The sequence below is a fragment of the Cynoglossus semilaevis genome, chromosome 6 (genome assembly GCF_000523025.1).
Source record: "Cynoglossus semilaevis isolate Cse_v1.0 chromosome 6, Cse_v1.0, whole genome shotgun sequence".
Classification (NCBI taxonomy): Eukaryota; Metazoa; Chordata; class Actinopteri; order Pleuronectiformes; family Cynoglossidae; genus Cynoglossus; species Cynoglossus semilaevis.
Genome location: NC_024312.1, coordinates 2490350 through 2509041, shown reverse-complemented (window position 1 = coordinate 2509041; position 18692 = coordinate 2490350). Strand labels below are relative to the sequence as shown.

The following is an 18692-nucleotide window of genomic DNA, read 5'->3' as shown; positions in this document are numbered from 1 at the left end:
CACGCTCTGGTATTTAAACCTCCAGGCCATTCAATATCCTGTACTTCCCCTGCACAGGAAGCTGGAGGGGGGGAGGCGGAGGGGGGCGTCAGTGTGACGGTAGACCGTTACACAGTAGAGAAGTGTTACACAGTGTTCACAGTTACACAGACACATTAAATGTACAGTAATAAACATATTAGTCACGTTAACATCGTTATCAGAACAGTCAAAGAGAATGCAACAGCCAATAGAAAGACAGGAGCGCATGTTCACACACACACACACACACACACACAAAACCACACAGCTTGTTGGTAGAGGACACCATGTCCGGTCAAACTGGCGTCACAGCTCACGTCCACAGCGACACACGAGAGACGCTACAGGTAACCAAACCTCAGCCGCTGGGATCTGATGACCTCACACACACACACACACACACACACACACACACAGCCCCTCACTCTGAACCTTACCCACAAACCTCCGTCCATCCTCCCATAACTTTGGTCTGATCCTAACTCTAACTCTGAAATCTTACCCTCTCACTCAGTGAGGTGGAACAAACTGTCCTCTGTAGGAGTGATCGTCACATCACGACTGACGTAAATAACAACAACAACAACAACCTTCATTGTTATGATGAACCAGTGTCGACCTCTCCGTCCTCACACAGACAGAGTGCGACTCCGTGACTCCGTTCTCCTGGGCCTCATTTCACACCTGCTTTTTTCTGATGTGCTTCACAGTCAGACAGAAAACAGACAACCAGTCACAGTTTTCTTTTTTATCTGCAGCTCTGGAGGAGCAGCAGTGTTGTTAGGTCTGTCTCTCCGTCCTGCTGATAACACAGAGGTGATAAGAGGAGACGACCTTTTTTAAAGTTAAGCTTTGAGGGAGGTTGCTCACAGCAGCAGAAACTGAGTTCAGGAACTTCCCCGTCTCACCGCCCACATCTATCCAACTCAGGTTATTTGCATCTCCATCCCAAACCACTCTTCAATTTACAGTCAGGCTTTCCCACCAACGCTTGGACCCATTAGGTTGGTGGAGGGGAAACTCATGCGCAGGGCGGAAAGGAAAGCACTCTGAGGAGTGATGGGAGGAGGAAGAGGAGGAGGAGGAGGAGGAGGAGGAGATGACCAGCAGGGAAGACAAGAGGAGGGGAGAGAGACGCAGAGGGGAAACTCTCTGCAGTGATGGACGTCAGGTAATAAGACGTGACAGGATGAGCAGCAGGGCTTCCCACCTCCGCCCAGGAATAACCTCCACCTTCACACTCTGATGCCCAAACATCACTACACACAAGAAAACACACGCCTGGAGAATTCATGCTAACACATGTACACGCTACACCAACACGCATGTGGCTCAGTGACTCATCCTCCTGCCGACTGAAGACTTATGAACCTGGATGTCACAAACCTTCCCTGAAGATTCAAACAGACACAGATTCTTGAGGTTTGTCCTGATTTGTGTCTAAAAAAAAATATTTATTTTTTTTTATCATCAACAACTACAGCAGCGTGTGCATTAACTGTGGGCCTTACATAACGTGCCTTACTGTACACCACGGTTGTGTCTGATGCCTCTGTGTGGGTGATGTTCCACTTTCTGCAGGTTAGTCTGTTTTTCCTGGTGACATGATTTAATAATGTTTATGGACGTCATAACGTCACGACTTCTTCTCAGGAGACGGAAAAAAAAAAAGAAAAAGCAAAGGTGGGAGGTTTATCAAACTTGTGTGACAGCAGTTTTGGTCTGTGCCATGAGGACCGTACAGGAGCAGAGTGGGTTTGACTTTTTAATAGGTTGTAAAAATATAAACGTCCTCAGGTAATGAGTCTCCAAAATAAACCAGTGCGTGGTTCCACTGCATCGTCAGGACTCCGCCCGACTTCTTCTCTACTCTAATTAGGCCAGAGTTACTTACTGTAAACTTTCTTTTCTCCTAACTGGAAACTCACTGATGTCAACGCACGAGCAGCTGAATTAGGCTGGTTTTTATTTTCTCTTTTCATTGATATATTTTCTGATGACAGCGTCAGTTTGAAGGGGTTTTGTTTAATACAGAAAGATTTAAATACTTTTCCATTGAAAAGAACTTAAAACTGGCAGTCGTCATTTTCCTGCTTGTCCTCACTGTGGTTGAACTCACACACACACACATGCTGCACATCACCCTATCACCCACAGAGATGCTACCTCTACATACAACACTGGCGTCCAGGTCATTGGATATTTATTGAAACCCAACCTGAAAAGGTTTTGGCAACGGTACTTGATATCAACGACTTCTAAAATGAGAATACAGGTGTTTAAGATCCAAGATTAAAGTTTCAACTACAACTAAATGGAACTCAGAGTCACTTCATAACTGCAGATCGTATATAAAATGGTATAAATACCATCTTTTTTCCTCCAAAATGCTGTGGTCTCAGTGTCTCTGTTTACGACATGTCGCCCCAAATCAAGCTGAACATTTGAGCTTAGGTATCAGATCAGAGGAGCTACAGCGTTTTTTTTTTCGTTGTGCTATGTTGAATTTTTTTTCCAATATCAGACCAATATTGACAAACATCAGATCGAGTCATCCCAAAAAATTACACAAAAGAAGTGAATGAAAAAGATAAAGGAAAGACAAACACACCATGTCACTGCACTTAGTGATTCTCTGGGTTTGGTTTTTTTGACATTGTTATTTTCCTTATTCTTCTGTCATTTTACATGTTATCCAATCACAGAACTTTGCACCTGCCTCCTGTCTGGAAGCCTAGGGAAACTTCACTTCAACACCGTCTGCACAACGTGACCGTCTGGGAGGCGTTGGCTTCGGCTCATGTGACCTGCCGTTACGCAAACACCCTTCTGTTTGTGTCGTTTCAGAGGTGAAACGAGTGCCTGGCTCAGCTCTGCTCTAACGTACGCTCAGACACAGGAAGTATTTAAAAACACACTCACACGGCACCGCGTTCTAACCTCAAGTTTGTGCTGTTTTTCATTTTCAAACTTATCAAGTAGCAGCGAGTGTGAGAGCTACATCCGCCGTTCTATTTGTGGCAGGGATAAAAGTGATGTGTTAACAGCCAGTTAAACAGAAAGGCAGAACACCAGCCAGTCTATTATTAGAGCTGCGGTGGGGGGGCCCCGGGGGGCCGAGAACTGGCACGTGGATTCCTTCCTATCTCCCCCATCCCTCTGATCTCTACCCTTCTACTCCCCCATCTCTTACGTGCCTTTACATTCAGGCACGCTTGGGCAATTAAACGCTGAGTTTGGGGGGGGGGGAGGACTTGAGAGGATGAGAGAGAGAGAGGGAGAGAAAGAGAGAGAGACAGCAGAATATTCTGAGAGAACACTGCTTTTTTTCTGACAGGATGGATGAATGGTTCTTAGCCCAGAACACAGGCACGTGTCTCAGTGTCTCAGTGTCTCAGTCTCTCAGTGTCTCAGTGTCTCAGTGTCTCAGTGACTCAGTGTCTCAGTGACTACTTCAAACTACAGTCGTCTGACACCATCACTCTGTCTGTTGATAATCTTTGTCAGTTACTTTGCCGTCATCAAAGATTTTCGTTTTGATGCTAAAAACCCAACATCGCAAATAACAACAACATATCACTGATCAAGTCCTTTTTTATGCTCTAGGTGGCGCTGGAGGCAGTCGGAGCTCACATTAATGAAACAGGGCCAGAGTGGTAGTGGAGACGGTTTTAAATGGTTTATTCTGTTCAAGTGAAGGACGAGTTTAAAAAACTGTTTATTTATAAAAAAAATTAGAAACTGCTTCAATTAAAGAGTGGTAGTGGAGACGGTTTTAAATGGTTTATTCTGTTCAAGTGAAGGACGAGTTTAAAAAACTAAAAGGTGTTTTATAAAAAAAAAATTAGAAACTGCTTTAATTAAAAATGGAAATGGTCACAGATTATTTTGGATTGCAGTGAAAGAGGCTGAATTAACAAACATTAATCTGCATATTTTTTAGCTGCAGCAGGAAATCCACACACACACACACACACACACACAGAGTGAGAATAACAAGCTTCGAGTGATTGTTTAAATTCCTCAGAGTTAATTTTCAGTCATGATTCAAATTCACGCCACAGTTGTTCACAGTCGACCCATTTAGGTCATGAATGGCTGTTCTGTGGTGCCATGTTTAATGGACTCCTGAACCAGAACCACTTATCTAACTTGGCCGTCCTCGCTCTGAATGACTTCCACTCGGCTTGGTCCATTCATGTCTCTCCACCCACGCAGCAGCCAACGGCCAGGAAGGAGACAGGAAGGGAAAAGTGCCACGCTACAGAAACACTAACACGGCTCCAAATGGAGCTTACAGTTAAATACACAAAGGTTTTATCTGCACGTTTCCTGGACCACGGCTCAATCTCAACAAAACACTTTCCCACAGCTCTCCATCAACGGTACAGTTAAACCAGAGGACACTGAGACCGTGAAGAGACAGAGACTAACTTGGACATAAATCTGTGTCAGATTCTCTGTCGTGATTGAACTGAGCAGCACGGCTGTGACTCACGATGTTGTTTAAAATAAAAACCTTGATAATCCACTACCACTGCAGCACTTGAATAATTATCTAGAACTGAGGTTTTCATACTGTCAGACGCTCATCTCTCCACAGGGGACCAGACGCTTCCAGGTGTGGAAGAAGAAAAAACAATAGGAAGGTGTGGGACGGAATCCTAACTCAGAGAAATTAAATGAGAAAGAATGGATACATCAGTACCACCTATAGGGGGCAGCCGGAATGACTCTGTTACTGCAGTAAAACAGAAAAAGTATGAGGATGGTTAATAAGGGTTTCCATTTTCATGGCCAGTTATTGCATCATTTTTGTTGATCCAGACCTGATACGTTCACAGAACTGTGTCACCTACAGGGTAAAACAGGTACTGCATATATATAGTGAAAATACTCGTACTGAGCCCATGACCTTATTATTATTTTCCATTACAGTATGGAACCTGTTGTATGCCCATGTTTCCCTGGTCAAGACACTCAGCTGGTCGTACCCGTGTACTGCAGGCAACTACAACGAAACCAAACGAAAAGTTGAAAATCTTACCTTTAAAAAAAACAAAAAACTTTAATGGTAAAAAAAATAGTTATGTAAAAGTTCTCTACTCGTCTCTGTCTTCATCAAGAGTACACAGTAAAAATATTTATGAATATATCCCAACACATGACACAGCCTCATATGATGAATCTCCAGACTTCGACGATGTCATCATTAAACATTAATATGGCCTTCAAATGAGTAACAAGAGAACTGTGGTTCTCCTAATAAACTGTAACGCTGTAGATCTGAACCACATCCACATCAACCTCATGTTTCCACAGCTAATCCCTGATCAGCATTTGTGGAGTCATCAGATATCACTAATTCACATCCAGGAATTCAAACTGCAACATAACACGAATGTGCAACTGCAGTTCAAGTGCAGTCATCGGACTGAGACCCCACACTGAGACCCCGAGAAACAATCACAGACCCGCAGTAAGAACAAGGTTCAGAGACACCAGACTGGCAATAACCATCTGAACCACATGTCCACTGGTCCACTGGTCCACTGGTCCACAGGTCGGCACCAGTGGACGAAGAGTGACTTAAAACCTTAATCATTTTATTTGTGACTGAAGAAACAGTTTTAGTGACTGAGCTGCAGTGACACCAGGGATTTGTGGGTAGTTTTCAATGTCAATAGGATCTAGACTCTCTTTAATGCAGGCTTTACCACGACTAACGACTGGTCTACACTGCCACCTGCTGTTATCCACTGTCTCTGAGAGTTTTTAACCTCTAAACCTCTATAACATTTGTGTAGGCTTTTCATTTTTTTTGCTTTTTAACTTTAGTATTTATTTTATATTTCTGAACATACTTGTGATCTAAACATATCTTTTTTTCTAATGAAGATGAAATTGAATATTATTTGTCTTATATTAGTTGTCTTTGCAAAGGTTACATTGTAATTCAGATATTAAAGCTAATTTTGAGTTTGAATTTTTCATCAACGGTGTAAAGTAATTCTGCCTCTTAACTTTGTGACTTGAACTGCAAGAACAACAACTCACCGTGGCCCTGTGGACAGGTTGGCCCATCTCTACCACAGTGGGGTCAACTGACCGAGTGTCTGTCACTGCACTGATCTGTGGAGACGAAGAATCGTTACAGCTGATGTCTTTGTTTCACCTGTGCATCATAAACAAACACTGTGACATGGATTAAACCTTAACTGACCTGAGTGGCTGATGGCCGCTGATGAGGACGGGGGCGTATTTTTGGGTGGATGTCCGTCAGGTAAGGTGACGAACCAGAGGTGGACCATCGACTCTGTCGCTGCAGGAGTTCATGGTAGTTTTTGGTGTCAAAGTTCGTTCTCCACATCAGAACCTAACAGCCAACAAACCCATGTCAGGAAAATTAGAACAATTTTTCACCATGACTTTTTTTTTATCATGATTTATGATCAATCAAGATAAACATTTTTAATTTGTCAAAAAATGATTAAGACTAATGACTAGCCAACAAACCCATGTCAGGAAAATTATAAGTATAATGCAATTTTCTGCGAGGCACCAGTTGATTCACACAGTCCATCTGAGTAGGACTGGGAGTTGACACGGTATTTTAAACTCAAGCTGCGTCAGTGAAACAGTGTGAGTTAATAACATGTGTTTCTACTGTGTGTTACAGCAGCGATAAGTGGACAGATGGTGGAATCACACAGTGCAGGGTATTTTGCTTGTTATTAAATCTAACAAATTACCTGAGCATCAACTCCCCCTGAGGAAAAGAATTCTCCGGTCCTAGAGAAGGCCACCGTCGTCACAGCACCCTGACAAACACAGAACAGGACACGGCTGACACGTGGCTGTAGAGACGCTGAACTCCTGCTGCTCAGTCGGCCGACAGTCTGTGCTAATGTCTCTGTGTGTGGAAGCCAACCTTGTGTCCATGCAGAGTGTAGATAAGTCGTCCCTCCAGCAGGTCCAGGATCTTCACGGTGTTGTCACTGGAAGCACTGATCAGGTATTTGTTGGAGGGGTGGAAGGAGAAACCATTGATCGCTGCACTGTGGACTGAATTAAAGAAGAAGAAGAAGATGATGATGATGATGATGATGAGAAGCTCCGGTCTTTGGTTATGACCAAATGTAAGACTTGATGTAACAACTTCCAAATGTAGAATCTTTACCAATGATCTCAACTGTAACAACTCTGATTATTTTTGGGGACCTGTACCAATGATCTCAACTGTAACAACTCTTTAGCTTATTTGGTGACCTCAAAGTTTCTAAATCAACAACAGGTTAACTGCATTTTTTGCACAAAACCAGTCGACCTGGTAAAAACTTCGTCACGTACCCTTATTCAGTTCAGGTCACTTATTCAGTAAATCTAGCAGTCGTGTAAATACACACTAATGGGACCGATTTGAAGATGCACTTTCACGCACATCTCTACAATCACGATTCTTCATTTCACAGTTCTATTAATGCAAAGATCTGAACAAACCTTGATAATGCTGAATAAGCTTGTTGGTCCGTAGGTCCCAGATTTTCAGCGTACTGTCCGTTCCTGAAGACGCAATGCAGGTGCCGCTGGAGTTGAACTCAACCCACGTTGCTGGTCTAAAAGCCATACATTGGACTGGACTTCATGCAACAACCACAGTCAACATAGATCTGATTCTAAGGAATGTGTTCGGTGGATTCCTGGGAACCTGTTCTAATTTTTTTTTTTTTTTGAAATTTCTATCTCAGGTGAAGAACTAAAGCTCAAGGTGAACGACCTCTTATTGACATGTTTTGTTTTTTACATTTTCATAAAAAGACATTTTGAGGTGAAGACTCAAAATTAAACTCACCCTCCATAACCAGAGAAGCAGTTCACACAGTGTTTGTTGGATGTGTCCCACAGTCGGACAGAATGGTCGTCACTGCAGGAAGCCACCAACCTCCCATCTGGAGAAAACCTGCAGCAGGTTTAAAAAAAAAATCTGTAACTTCAAACAAATAGAACTGATATTCAGATCTGTCTTAAAGATGCAGTCACAAGAGAAGAGCTTTGAGCGCCCCAAGTGGTTATCACATCACATCACAGGAGGTACAACCACAAGACAAAGCAGTATTTATGAAAGTAAAGTTTTCTTTTCTTCTTTGACACCGTTTAATGTTAAATGCTAGGCTAACTGGCTATCTCTGAGTTTTCCTTGTCAATCTAGGGTCTGTGGCACACGAAATGGCCGAAACTTTGACAGGATCACATTCTTAAAAGTATTTTGGACAGTTCTAATGACAAGACATCAAATGTTTGAATCCCTCAGATGATTAAAACCTTATAGATAAAAATAAGACGCTGAAACGTGTCATGTTGCACCGTACCTGGCACAGCGAACCCAGTTTGTGTGCTGATTCAGTGAGTAGACGAAGCACTGACGGTAAACGCTCCACACTTTGACAGACTTGTCATCAGATGCTGTCACCAGTCGATGACCATCATGGGAGAAAGCGACGCTGCGAACAGCTGCGGTGTGAGCTTTGAAAATGGACGACTTTCCTTTCCTAAAACGTATTTTAAAAAAAGAGAGATAAATTTAGGAGGTGCTTTATTACAGATATTAGAGCTTCACTTGCCACTCAATTTTAAAAATATTTTCACAGCAATAAACAAAATGGCCATAATTTCAGGTGTAATCCTACATGGTTGGTGTCCACAGACGCACTGTTCTGTCTTTGGATGAGGTTGCCACCAGGTTACCAGAGGGAGAGAACTGAACTCCAGTGATGCCATCGTGGTGACCAATAAAACGGAAAGCTCTGGCCTTAGGAGCCAGATTCCAAATCATAAGGGTTTTATCTACTGACCCAGAAGCTGAAGGAACAGAAAACGGTTGAATAAAAGAAAATTATAACTAATCAAATACACCTTATCTGGTAGCAATATGCCAAAGCAAAATACAAATGTACAATATAGTTTACATATGTATTTACCAAGTTGTTTGTGGTTGGGACTGAAGTCTGTACATGTGACAGCATCTCTGTGGCCTTTAAAGTGTCTCTCCAGTACAGGATCTTCCTACAAATGACAATAAGGTTGGATAATAAAGGTATGGAAATAAAAAACAAAAGAAAATTCAGCAAAAGATGTATCTCTTTCAGGCAGGAGGATGTTCTGAGAAACTTGATTATTAATGGTCAACGATGGGAAATTGTATTATTATGTTTGTTTCACAGCGGACAAATCTGGAGTTAGTGACATTTTTAATATTTTTTACAATCTCTCACAATTTATAAACCACGTGGCTAAATAATACAACATCATTCTATTGAATTAATTTAAATATTTCAATCATTCAAACAGGTGCGTTTAGCAGACGTGGTTAGCCGATGGGATGACTAAAGAGAAAAGGAGTTAAGGTCATAATAAAGACTTTCCAATAAAAATACATCGTCACACGAAATCACACGTCGCGTATTTATCAAAGAGCTTTAATTGTGTTGTGAAATTGGTAAATAAAATGTAATTGCGAGAGTTCAACACAGTTAGCATCCACTTACAGTTAAAGAAGGTGGGGTGTAAGTGACAGCCCCCATTCAGACAATCCTCTTATCACACTCACAGCTGAGTTAGCAAACTCGTTGATTGACTGACCGTTGGTCGCTGTCTCTTCGTTTTCTATACACGCTTTTTCTCCCAACTGATACAAACTTCACCTTTGAGGGGAATATAAACGTTTAAACTCACCATGACTGACGCCATTGTTCTCATTTGCTTGTCTTCACAGCAGTAACGTTGTGGTTCTGGGAGAAACTTGTGCCGAGTCTTCCATTATTGTCAAACAGAGCGCCAGCAACAACTGCCTCAGACATGAGCAGTCGAGCACAGAGCACTGAGGACGGGGCGGTACGCGAGACACTCAGAAAGTAACCAAGTTGGAAAACAGACTGTATTTAGAAAATGGTCTGAACTTGGTCATAAACTGAGTTGTACTGTATATATTAGCATCTTAAATGCCCGCTACACACACGAATAATAAATCATTTTCTCGTCACTGAGAACAGAGCGTATCGTTTCCTGATGCATTAAAGTAACACGAGAAAAATTGTAAATCACAATGACAATCTGACAATCTGATGTTGATTTTGAGGACTATCCTCGTAAAACGAGGATTTTGTACATAGTATAAGAATAGTACTGCTGTTGGCTATAATGTACTAAAACATTCTATTAGTTCAATCATTACACGCTAATAACACACGCAGTCCACGGATTCATACGGTTAATTTTATTAATTCTATTTTTTTCTTAGGAATTGAATGTAGCACACCGTTAAAGAAGGCGGATCGTCCTCTGCTGCCTAGCAACTAGAAAGGCACATCGTCAGACGGAACTGCTTGGGTGGCTACGGAGTATCAGCTGCTCTGATTTGTCCATTGAAGCAAAGGGACCAATCAACAGCGACCTTGTTGAATTTGTCTGTTTGGTCTCATCCATGTTCATGTATGTTGATTCCGTTTAAAAAGATGTCGTACAACCGCAGCATCGGCAGTGTAAAGGTAAACGATGATCATTTTCCGTTTATTTACGGCAGCCTTAAGTGGTATCTCTTTCAATTCAGTTGCTAGTTCACCGTAGTTAGCTTTCAATGCAGAACTGTATGAAAAAGTCGGCAGCAGTTCCTGGCAAACCAGAATATGCCACTATTTATTTCGTTCACAACGCATGTCTTTCTCACTACATATTAGCGTAACTAGTTAATATAGTAAAAAAGTACAACCCGAGATTTATTTTCCAACGATACCTTGGCAGAACTTACCATGACAGATGATGTCAAAAGCTGATATTCTTCTCTTCCTTTCAGTATATGGAAAAAAGAATCCCCAAAAACCCAAAGTATCAGCATGTGAAGACCAAGTTAGACACAGGTATTTTGTCTTTTGATTCTCATGCACATATTTACAACTACGGAATAAAACATGATTTAAGAAAATAAAAGAAATATAAACTATAACTATAAGCTATAAACATTTGCCTCTGTGTTGTGTTTGGCAGGATGCAGCCTTACAAACTATATGGAGGACATACAAACAAGTGAGTCTGTTCAGGATTATTGTGTCTATAGTATATTTATAAATATTTTATTTGAAAGAAACAATTTAAGTACTGCCCATTATAGTGTTGTTGAATGACCGGTGTAGGCCAATATATAAAACAGAATTGATATGTTTTGATCAATTGTACCAGCGACAGTTTTAGTTTTGTTTCTTCTTCATTCTCAGACTACAGGTATCACAAAGATGAAATATTCAAGCGGCTGGGGGTGACGACATTTGCACAAATGGTTAGCGTCTGCTTTTTCATACTCCTGTTATGTTTTCATAGTCAAAATCTCCCCTAGGATTTAAAATAAATATATTGTAAGTGTTAAGTAAAAAAGTAAGGATGTCTTTCGTAGAAGTGAGCTCCTATCTGTTGATTCTGTGTTGTCTGAATGAACGTGGAGAGAAACACGTCTCTGTTAACACTACTAAATAATGAATGAACTACATGTGTGAACAGCTGTGCACAGTGAGCCAGCTCCAGTGAACCTGTTCAAACTGTAGGGTGTATTTCAGAAAAGTCTCTTTCAAACCTTTTGAAGGAGTCAGCAACATGAATTTTATGTTTATCCCTCATTGCCTCATCAGATCCTCCAGGTAGCGGCTGTGTCCGAACTGAATGAAATTGAGAACGACAACGGCTCACATGATACCGAAGGTGAGGCATATGGTTAAATGAGGCGTTCACTTTCCATGAATATCCATTCTTCATGACTCGGCGGTCTGGGGCCGACTTCTTTTTTTATTCAAAGAATCAGTTTCTTTCTGTCTACAGACCGTCTGTCTACTGTGTCAGATACAGATCTGGACTGTCAGTCCCATCGGCAGTATGACCACGACAACAGTGACGTATGTCACACCGCCAGATCAACACTGCTAAGGTACTTTTTGTTTTTAGTTAAACTACAAACATGTAGTTTTTCTTTATTTATTTTTGCACCATAATAAGAAAATACTGTTGTACTGGATTTCATAAATACTGTATTTTTTGTAGTTAAAACAGACATAAATGTTGGTTGACTTTACCTAAATGGTAGTTAAGGGTTAGTTAAGGGCGTCCTCCACTGACGGTCTCACAGCTCTGTATATCTTCTGTCTACAAACCTATTTTTTGGCCTCACCTCACTCTCTCACCTGCAGCCTACATACTGCCTAAACAGGAACCCCAGGGAGCGTAACCCAATCTGTTGGGGTGACTGTAATAATAGAACATGTGGCTGAGGGCAGATGGGGAGAGGACAGGAGGTTGTTGCGGTGTGGTTTGGTCAACTTCCTCACTCACTTTTTCATGTACTGCAGAAATACATGTCTGATGAAACTGTTCTTAGAAACTGAGATATCGTTAACGGTCACAGATGTTAGGGTGAATTGGAGGCTGTGCTTTGTTTTCACTAGACTGGATAGAAATAAATATGATTTTACCAGGACATGAGGTGTCTTTCATTGAATGTGTCGTGTATCTGTGTCTCAGTGTTATCAGTGGTATGGGAGAGTTGAGTCGTGAAAATAAGGTGCCTGGACCTGTGGTTCCCGATGGTCCTTACGCAGACTGTCCCTACCTGCTGCTGGACGTACGGGACCGTGACCTTTATGACAGCTGCCACATCATCAGTGGTGGGTAGTAAATAAACTAGTATTAACTAGGGTTGTTCAAAGAATGACACACACTGTATTTCCAATGATTCCATCGTCCACACTCACTCATCACGAGGGACTGTAGACTCTGAACTGAAGTCCTTAAAGCAACCACCATCAAGAAGAACCGTAATGACTGAGACCTACCAACTCTATGACACTTGCTGTGAATTAATCATGATAAATTGTAAGTCAATTGTGATCAATCAAGTTGATCAATAGGTAATAAATGAGTGTGAATGGTTGTTTGGCTCTGTCTGTGGTCCAGTGACGTACTGACAGTCAGGGTTAGGGAGAAGCTGTAACCCTGTCCTAACTACTACCCTTTGTTGCCCAAACAAAATGATTTATTGTGTCTTGATTGATCCAATTTCTAAAACTTTTGAACATTTCAAAGTCTTGTTTTTCCTCCATCTTTCCTCCAGCCCACAGTTTTCCCAGCAGCCTGCTGTCTCGAACAATGGACGCCTACACCAAAGAAGTGCGGGAATATGTATCCTCTAACAAGAAAATACATCTTATACTCCTTGGTGCAACTTTTAGATTTGAACCTTCGTCAAATGTTCATCGTCAGACATTTCTTGAACACGACCTTGACCCAGCGTCTGTTTAGAGAAATGCAGCAGGAAAAATCATCATTTTGTACGATGAGGATGAGAGAATAGCCGCCCAGACGGCTACGAGCATGTGCCAGCGAGGTTTTGAGAATTTATTTATTCTCTCTGGAGGTAAGATTTTCTTTAGCCACAAATGAGTGGTCATTTTTAACACTTTAAGAAGCTGTTACAGCATTCATATCTAAAAAGGCCAGTTTGTTTCCAGGTCTCAAAGTGCTCTGTAAGAAGTTTCCAGATGGTATGGTGACAGGTTCTATCCCCACCTCATGTCTGGCCGTACCTCCATCATCAAAGTCCAAGAAGAGCTCCATACAGCAGCACCAGCTGCAGCAGACACCAGCAGCGGTGAAGAGGTGGAGGTTCACATCGGACGAGCTGTCCAGAATCCAGGAGCAGCTGGAGGACAGTCTGGTCCCCAGTGAGTAACCACTCTGAAGAAAAGCAAGCGACTTTAGGAGACTAAAGAGAGGAGTATTTTTGTTGTTAAAAAATGGCTCTAATTGCCGTCCCCACCTTTGCTGCAGGTCGTTTATCCAGTCGGATGTCAACCACCAGCTCCAGGTCCAGAGTCTCCAGCGCTGGGAGTCGACAGAGCTCATCCACAGTGGACAGGGAGTCCAGAGTTCAGAGCAGCACACCCTGGAAATAACCCTCGGCCTCAGAGTTACTGACGAACAAACCTCAAGTCTACCTAACAGGAATGACCGTACGAACTACAGCAGTCTGTGATTTGAAGAATGAAGAACTGACTTCAACCATCTGGTTGGTGCCTTTGTAAATACGTTTGTCTGTGTGAATAAAGTGTGTGTATGTTGTCTAGAAGCTGTGAAATGATTAATATAAAAATAAATAGAGCCAATGCCGTTCACTGTTTGATTTAGAGGTGACCTGATGTTTCCTTCTTCCTGTGTTTGACTTTCTATCCTGACCCCTGAGTTAAATCTAATGAACGTTAGCCCCAGATGTTAGCCCTGAGATAATTAGACTATCAGAAAAACATCAATAGTACTTGTACTGTGATTGTTGGTAGTGAATTGAGGTGTATATTTCTGAATATTTGCCACAGTGGTAAACTGTTCCTTAAACTCCCAAACAGATGTTTCAAAATACAAGTGACAAATGGTAGTTCATTTATTTTTGAATTATTCTTTAGGATTTAAAAAAAAAATTATATAATACCCTAAAGAATAAACTAATGAAAAACAATTTTTGATTATGAAGGTTAAAAAAAGAAAACTTGCTAAAGTAACTATGAAGGTTAAAAAAAGAAAACTTGCTATAGTAACTTAGCTAGCAGTAAAGAGGTAAAAATGAGGCAAACAGAACAAATGTGTGTTCAACATCTTTAATATCATGTTATCGCAAACACTTTTTTCAGACATGCTCGTTTTTTTTCCACTTGTACGTGTCATGATGCCCTAAAGTCCTCCAGTACGCTGATGATGCTGCGATATTAACCTTAAAGGCTATCGTCTGCTCACCACTGCCCCTGCAGGCTTTCACACCTTAACACACGTGATTTTAGTATGGGTTATTCAGGGTGTGATTCATGATGGTCATCAGGGCCAGCCAGGTCTCCTTGGCGGTGGGGATGATCTGATTGGACGGCAGGATGAAGCCATACCTTCCAGTGTCCCTCAGCTCAAAGGTGTAGGAGTACTTGATGCCCTGGTTGTAGGTCCAGTCGATGGTGCCCCCGCTGGCTTGGTCTGCAATTGAAGCAAATGTTGTGACTTGACTGATGTTGACTCCTGCAGTCACCTCCTCTTCCTCCTCCTCCTCCTCCTCTTATCCTACTCAATAGTATGTTTTATCTGGTTGTTGACACTTACAGATGGTGTTGATGATGCTGCCGTATCTGTACCTAGTTCCGTACAGTGTAGACAGGTCAGAGATGGCCCTCTGAGCCAAAGCGTGCTGTAGAGAAAGTGAAGTGCCTCTTCCGTCGTTGGACAAAAAAAAAACTTTGAAAAAACGTGTGAATAGAGACGAGGTGTTTCACCAGCTCGGCCTGGTCTTTGACTGCAGTCCTGGTGTAGCCGTAAGGATACATGAGCATCTGGGAGTAGGCGTGGATGGAGATGAAGGCCTTGATGTTTCCATGGCTCCTCACAAAGTCCACAATGGACTTGACCTCAGATTCAGAGTGAGCCCTGGGTCCACGGTAGGTCTCGGAGCAAGGGTTGCTACTAGCACCAGGTCCTACAAAGAGCAAAATTTACTCTTTGAAAATTTGTTCCAAAATAAAACATGTTTCTATGTTGATCCTGGAACTGGTGAACACAGTGATGTGTTGGTGACAGCAGTGTTGATGTCATTACCTCCAAAACCAGCATCCCAGTTCCTGTTGGGGTCCACACCGTAACACCCAGAGCCACTGGGCTTCCTGGTCTTACGCCACATACGGTTCTGGAGAGTAAAGGAACATTTACCAAAGGGACTGAGGAACAGACTAAAAATCCATCACAGAACTCTGGGGTCTGTCTAACGATTGAAATGATGTTTTATTCAAATGTTTTGAGAAACAAGGATAACTTTTCTGAGTGTCTTACGTTGGAGTGGGTGTAGTAGAAACCATCAGGGTTGGTCACAATCTCCAGGAAGATGTCCATTTTGTTGAGGATGGTGGTGAGAGCAGGGTCTTTTCCAAAATCTGTCACAATCTGGGGACAGAAAAGTGAAAATTCTCTCATTTCTTTTCTTAGCCAAAGAAAAAGTTCTAATGTTTCTCAAATCACCTTCTTGGCGAACCAGGTGCCGCTGGCCTGAGTGACCCATTCTCTGGAGTGGATTCCGGTGTCGATCCAGATGGCAGGGCGATTGGTTCCACCAGTGCTGAACTAACATGGAGGGTGTGAATAAAATAAATCAATCAGTTTCTGTCACAATATTACAGTATTACCTCACCACCCCACAAGAGGGCAGTGTATCACTGACTGCCTGGTTTTGCTTGGAAATAAATGTTCAAACGTTTTTCTTCTCAAAAAAAAAAGTTTAAACATCAAAATATGATTCAGATAAAAACAAGTGTAAATATTCCAGATGTGTTCCAGTCAGTGTACTGTACTTCACGCAGGTTGTGTCCACTCTGCTGATTTACCTTCAGCACATTCAGTGGACGTCCCTGGTAGCTCTGTCCAATCACAAGCTTGCTGACCAGGCTGGGATTCTCAGCCACCAGCATGTCCTGGAAGCTGGAGATCTTTGACCAGAGATGAAAATGTGATTTTTTTTTTACACAGGAAATGATGCTTGTTTTTTATTGGAGGATTTTCAGCACACTAACCTCGTTGAGGTTGTGGTACCTGGAGAAGTCAAAGGTGTCTGTGCTTCTTGGCTGACCGAGGCGAGCTGCGGACTCCATTTCCTGCTGCTCCTCGTCCAGCATCACCTGCACGACAGACACACAGACGCTGTTGGAGATGAAGCCCCCACCACTGGTTGTTGACCCCGGTCCAGTTACCCCTCTGTACCTGCAGGTCGTCAATCATGATGGTGTAGTCGATGTCCTGACTCATCAGGTGGGCCTTGAGGACCATCAGACTGTCAAAGGGAACTCTGATGTCAACAGGATAGGCCACATCAGTCACATCCGTCCAGAAATCCAACTGAGGGAAGAAAAAACAAAAACAAACAAAAAAAGAATTGAATGTGTGTTTGGTGTTTTTTCCCACATATGTTTGTTAATTTCTAGAATTAAAAAAAGAATCAAATGTCATATATATCTTCATCTATGGTCAACACTGTCTTCAGGTTTGTATTGTGGCTCCACCTCAGACATGTCCTCCAGGTCCTTGATGAGAGCCAGCTGGACTTCATCTTTGGGGACGATGCGCAGCACTTGGTGTCTGCAGAAGGAAAACCACTGTGGTTTACAAGTGTTTGCTCAACTCAAGGCAAGGAGAGAAGAGAGAAGTTGGCCAACACAGGTAGATGGGAGATTTCTCCAGACCAACTGGTGTCAAAATAATTCCTGTCCTACAAAGTTGACGCTTCAGGCAAAGACATGAGACATGAGACACCAACTACTGCAGATATCTTCATAGGACCAAATTATAATATCAAATATAAAGTACTATGAGGATTTAGGAAGGAGTACACATTACAGATATTTCTTCTATTTACATGAGTTTTTTTTAAGTTTTAAAGCAAAGTCAGAGAACTCAGCAAATGAAAGGGTTTCCATCATCCAGGGTTGTTTAGGAACATGTTATTAAAGAGCTTTAAATTCAGACAGTGCAGTCATCGTCTATCATTTCTAAAACTATTTTTATATCATCATGCTGTTGGTTGGAGATTCATGCCTTTATGATAGGAAATATATTATGTATATATGTTTTGCATGAAAAAACTTTTTTTTTTAAAGTACTGAAGAACTGATAAGTTCAGCAGTAACCTCAGTGCGAGGCCCGTCAGGGTCCACTTACCCCTCAAAGGTCTCCTTGCAGAGAACCACAACAAGCAGAGTGGTAAAAGCGATCAGCACCCTCATCGTGACCGGCAGTGTGAAACTGGACCATCCAAAAAAGTGGCTTTTATGGCTCAGAGTGGCAGGTCATGTGACCAAACCACCGCCTTGTGTAAGGTGATGAAAGTGTGACAGCAGCTGGAGAATTTCTCAGCTCATATCTGGAGAAATGACACAAATAGGTGAATCATTCAAGGTCTGCCTGAGTTTGGTCTCTTTGGTCAGCCATCAGCTGTTTCACACACACACACTCACACTCACACACACATTATATAATCATTATCATCATACACTTTTGAACTATCAGCAATTTCTTCTCCTGGGGATCAATAAAGTGATTGGAATGATGTGTCCTGTGTTTGGTTGCAGATAAAGGCAGAAAAAATAAGGCATTTTCTCTCTGTCTAATTCTAATCCAGCCTTATGCAAACCAGGGCCTGCGGGCCTGAAACAGCCCGTCTGGTTTATTTATCGGGTTCATAGAAATGACCACAATTTTGTCCCTTAACCTGTATTACTACTCAGCTTTTTAGTGAAGCCACTAGATGGCGCACTACAAACCCAATCTACTTTTTAAACGTTTTTGAATTTTTACAACAGTAAGTGGAGCCAAAGTTGAGGAAAGTGGACCACAACTGTTCGCCCTGTAATCCCACAGGGATCACTGTAGTCTACGTACAGACTGTCTGTCGGTCTACTTTCTTCTACTCTCGACAAGTGAAGCTGAAGCGTTGGCAGTATCAGCCTTTTCTGTTGGTTCTACAGTGTTTTCTTAATAAAACTGAGCATCTGGTCTTTTTTCAAACACATTTTCTCAAACCAACTATTTTTATGTGCAGATATTAATTACATATTTAAACAAAC

General features: G+C 42.0%; 3 protein-coding genes across 4 annotated transcripts in view; 1 reads left to right on the top strand and 2 right to left on the bottom strand.

The window, feature by feature from the left end:
* poc1b (POC1 centriolar protein B) overlaps positions 1-10241 on the bottom strand; it is a 23044-nt gene extending 12803 nt beyond the window's left edge. The window contains exons 1-10 of the mRNA XM_008311191.3: positions 9754-10241; positions 9000-9084; positions 8709-8880; positions 8391-8570; positions 7874-7981; positions 7522-7637; positions 6953-7086; positions 6774-6842; positions 6245-6397; positions 6079-6153 (exon numbers count right to left, since the gene is read on the bottom strand). Of these exons, the coding sequence (XP_008309413.1) occupies positions 6079-6153; positions 6245-6397; positions 6774-6842; positions 6953-7086; positions 7522-7637; positions 7874-7981; positions 8391-8570; positions 8709-8880; positions 9000-9084; positions 9754-9777 (1116 nt within the window). The 5' untranslated portion in view covers positions 9778-10241. The remainder of the gene's footprint in view (positions 1-6078; positions 6154-6244; positions 6398-6773; positions 6843-6952; positions 7087-7521; positions 7638-7873; positions 7982-8390; positions 8571-8708; positions 8881-8999; positions 9085-9753) is intronic.
* A 137-nt stretch (positions 10242-10378) lies between these two features.
* cep41 (centrosomal protein 41) lies at positions 10379-14386 on the top strand. 2 transcript variants are annotated; one of them, XM_025056073.1, is made up of 11 exons: positions 10379-10565; positions 10871-10934; positions 11062-11100; positions 11289-11350; positions 11697-11766; positions 11905-11989; positions 12580-12722; positions 13169-13236; positions 13357-13471; positions 13566-13778; positions 13885-14386. In XM_025056073.1, the coding sequence occupies exons 1-11, from the start codon at positions 10512-10514 to the stop codon at positions 14007-14009; spliced, it is 1038 nt and encodes a 345-aa protein (XP_024911841.1). In that variant the 5' UTR covers positions 10379-10511; the 3' UTR covers positions 14010-14386. The 2 variants fall into 2 exon arrangements, with proteins under 2 accessions (XP_024911841.1, XP_008309411.1); XM_008311189.3 differs by having other exon boundaries at positions 11884-11989; positions 13885-14352.
* A 303-nt stretch (positions 14387-14689) lies between these two features.
* cpa5 (carboxypeptidase A5) lies at positions 14690-17928 on the bottom strand. The gene is made up of 11 exons (XM_008311188.3): positions 17788-17928; positions 17133-17208; positions 16834-16968; positions 16647-16751; positions 16461-16562; positions 16099-16200; positions 15913-16023; positions 15682-15769; positions 15363-15562; positions 15193-15277; positions 14690-15069 (listed from the first exon to the last, which is right to left on the bottom strand). The coding sequence occupies exons 1-11, from the start codon at positions 17850-17852 to the stop codon at positions 14882-14884; spliced, it is 1257 nt and encodes a 418-aa protein (XP_008309410.1). The 5' UTR covers positions 17853-17928; the 3' UTR covers positions 14690-14881.
* Between the last annotated feature and the right edge of the window lie 764 nt (positions 17929-18692).

Excerpts from the sequence above, each read along its gene's own strand:
- cpa5 (XM_008311188.3), bottom strand. The coding sequence starts at position 17,852 with ATGAGGGTGCTGATCGCTTTTACCACTCTGCTTGTTGTGGTTCTCTGC. Across the intron at positions 16,201-16,460 it reads GTCCACTGAATGTGCTGAAG|TTCAGCACTGGTGGAACCAA; the intron begins GTAAATCAGCAG and ends CCTCCATGTTAG. Across the intron at positions 15,278-15,362 it reads TCAAAGACCAGGCCGAGCTG|CACGCTTTGGCTCAGAGGGC; the intron begins GTGAAACACCTC and ends CTTTCTCTACAG.
- cep41 (XM_008311189.3), top strand. The coding sequence starts at position 10,512 with ATGTTGATTCCGTTTAAAAAGATGTCGTACAACCGCAGCATCGGCAGT. Across the intron at positions 11,351-11,696 it reads TGACGACATTTGCACAAATG|ATCCTCCAGGTAGCGGCTGT; the intron begins GTTAGCGTCTGC and ends TTGCCTCATCAG. Across the intron at positions 13,472-13,565 it reads TTTATTTATTCTCTCTGGAG|GTCTCAAAGTGCTCTGTAAG; the intron begins GTAAGATTTTCT and ends GTTTGTTTCCAG.